The sequence below is a fragment of the Callionymus lyra genome, chromosome 11 (assembly GCF_982586985.1).
Source record: "Callionymus lyra chromosome 11, fCalLyr1.hap1.1, whole genome shotgun sequence".
NCBI classification, from domain to species: domain Eukaryota; kingdom Metazoa; phylum Chordata; class Actinopteri; order Syngnathiformes; family Callionymidae; genus Callionymus; species Callionymus lyra.
Genome location: NC_141828.1, coordinates 15,957,288 through 15,959,104, shown reverse-complemented (window position 1 = coordinate 15,959,104; position 1,817 = coordinate 15,957,288). Strand labels below are relative to the sequence as shown.

At 45.2% G+C, this 1,817-nt stretch overlaps 1 protein-coding gene across 1 annotated transcript in view; it reads right to left on the bottom strand.

Annotated features, from left to right (window-relative positions):
- Positions 1 to 1,172: 1,172 nt before the first annotated feature.
- Positions 1,173 to 1,817, bottom strand: part of kcnk12 (potassium channel, subfamily K, member 12) — a 32,087-nt gene continuing 31,442 nt past the window's right edge. Inside the window, exon 2 of the mRNA XM_087802492.1 lies at positions 1,173 to 1,817. This exon is cut by the window's right edge and continues 248 nt beyond it. Within this exon, the coding sequence (XP_087658618.1) occupies positions 1,173 to 1,817 (645 nt within the window).

The window sequence follows — 1,817 nt, the reverse complement described above, 5'->3', positions numbered from 1 at the left end:
TTTCATTTTTTTCCTCGTTGCTCTTAACTGCATCGTACGTAGCTATTGGTGTGTCGCTCTGGAGTGAAGCCGCCGTTCACTGCCCTGGTTTGAAACAAGAAAGAGCTGCTACATCGCTGCTTTCAGTCGGACCTCCTCTCTCTGTGTGTCCGGCTGCTTCCTTTGACTCAAGGAGAGAAATGGTCGCTTGAATATATTCAATGCAGGGTCCAGGAAATGGTGCAAAAGATGCGTGTGACGTACATTATAATGCATAGATCAGTATGTGCTATATATCGTTCAGTGTCCACACTACAGTTTTGAAAATATTCAACATTCAAAAACAAAACTTGATTGATTTCCAATCGTAGGCTCAGTCAACCCGTAGGAATGAATCGTGAGACTTTAGTTAGGAAACCATCTTTTTTAGAGCAGCAGAATTTGCACTACAGACCAGGTTTAAGGTCTTATTTAAAGCCTTATTTTCAAGTCGTGGCAGATTTATACAGCGACAATAAAATAACTTAACATAAAAAAACATTTTAGTGCATAAAAAAAATACATCTTACTGTCAGAAACATTTCAGACACTGATAAACAATACAATGTAAATTAAATAAATAAATATATATTTTTTGTGCGCAGGTATTATAATTTAAATATGGCTGCTTGCATGAAAACCCCCCCATAAAACGTTTGTGTCGTTATATTGGAAAGTGTTTTTAGGTTAGTTGAGTTATTTGTTGAATAAGTGTCAACTCAATACATTCCAATGGCGCTTGAATCCAGCAAAAAAAATGGTTGGCTATAAAGTTTTTTTTCAAATAATAAGTGGAAGAAAAATCCACTTACTCTTTAGTACGTGTTGACTGAGCCTCGGTTTGCTCAACATATTCCAACGGAGACTTTCCTGACACTTCAGAGACTCATCAGTTTGTTCTTAAATGAAGGTAAATGAAATGGGTGAGTTTTAAGTCCCACTCTTCCAGATAAATTCATCATCTGCTCCGTAGTTCTTTTTTTTGTTGTTGTTTTTAACAACCACTGCTGAGCATCACTGCTGCGATTACTGCCTTCATCAAACATAATCATCCAATAGATCATGCACAACAAGCTACATTTGTTTTAAAGTATTATCTATGGCCGACATCCTCGGGGGTTCCACGGGGTTCCGAAGCACCGTGAGTGAGTCCTCTACCTGGAGTTACTCGTCTCTGCAAGCCGATTGTTCATGATCCCGAGAGCACCGACGCCCCCGGAGAAGCCGTTGTGGCGGGAGCTGCCGCAAACGGTCCTGGGATATCCGTTGGCCGATTCGGAAAGCTGTTTCTGCATGATTGCTAGCGATACCTTGTTGGAAGCCGCCAAGTCTTTCATAGAAATCATCTCTCCCGAGAGCCTGCGACCCTCGGTGTCGCTGTCGTAATGGCCGTCGGATTCGGGCGGCTGCCCAAGCGGGCCCTGGCGACCCTTGGAGCCCGGGCGGATGGCGTTGCGTCGGCCGAGGAAGGTGCTGGCTTTATTGCAACGCTGGCAAAACAAGCAGCTCATTTTCTCCAGCATCCAGTTCAGCACCTGCTTGATGACGATGGAGATGACGTTGAAGAGCGAGTAGATGCAGCAGACGCCCGCCAGCATGAAGAAGAAGTTGGCCACCCTGTACAGCGCCTGGTGTTCGTACGCCGCGCTCTGACTGCTGACGTAGTCCCCGAAGCCGATGGTGCTGAAGGTGACAAAACAGAAGTAGAGAGAGTCTAAGTAGCCCCAGCCCTCCACCGGGGTGTACATGGCTGACGCACAGCAGGAGATGGTGATGGCCGAGAGGCCGAGGATCAGCAT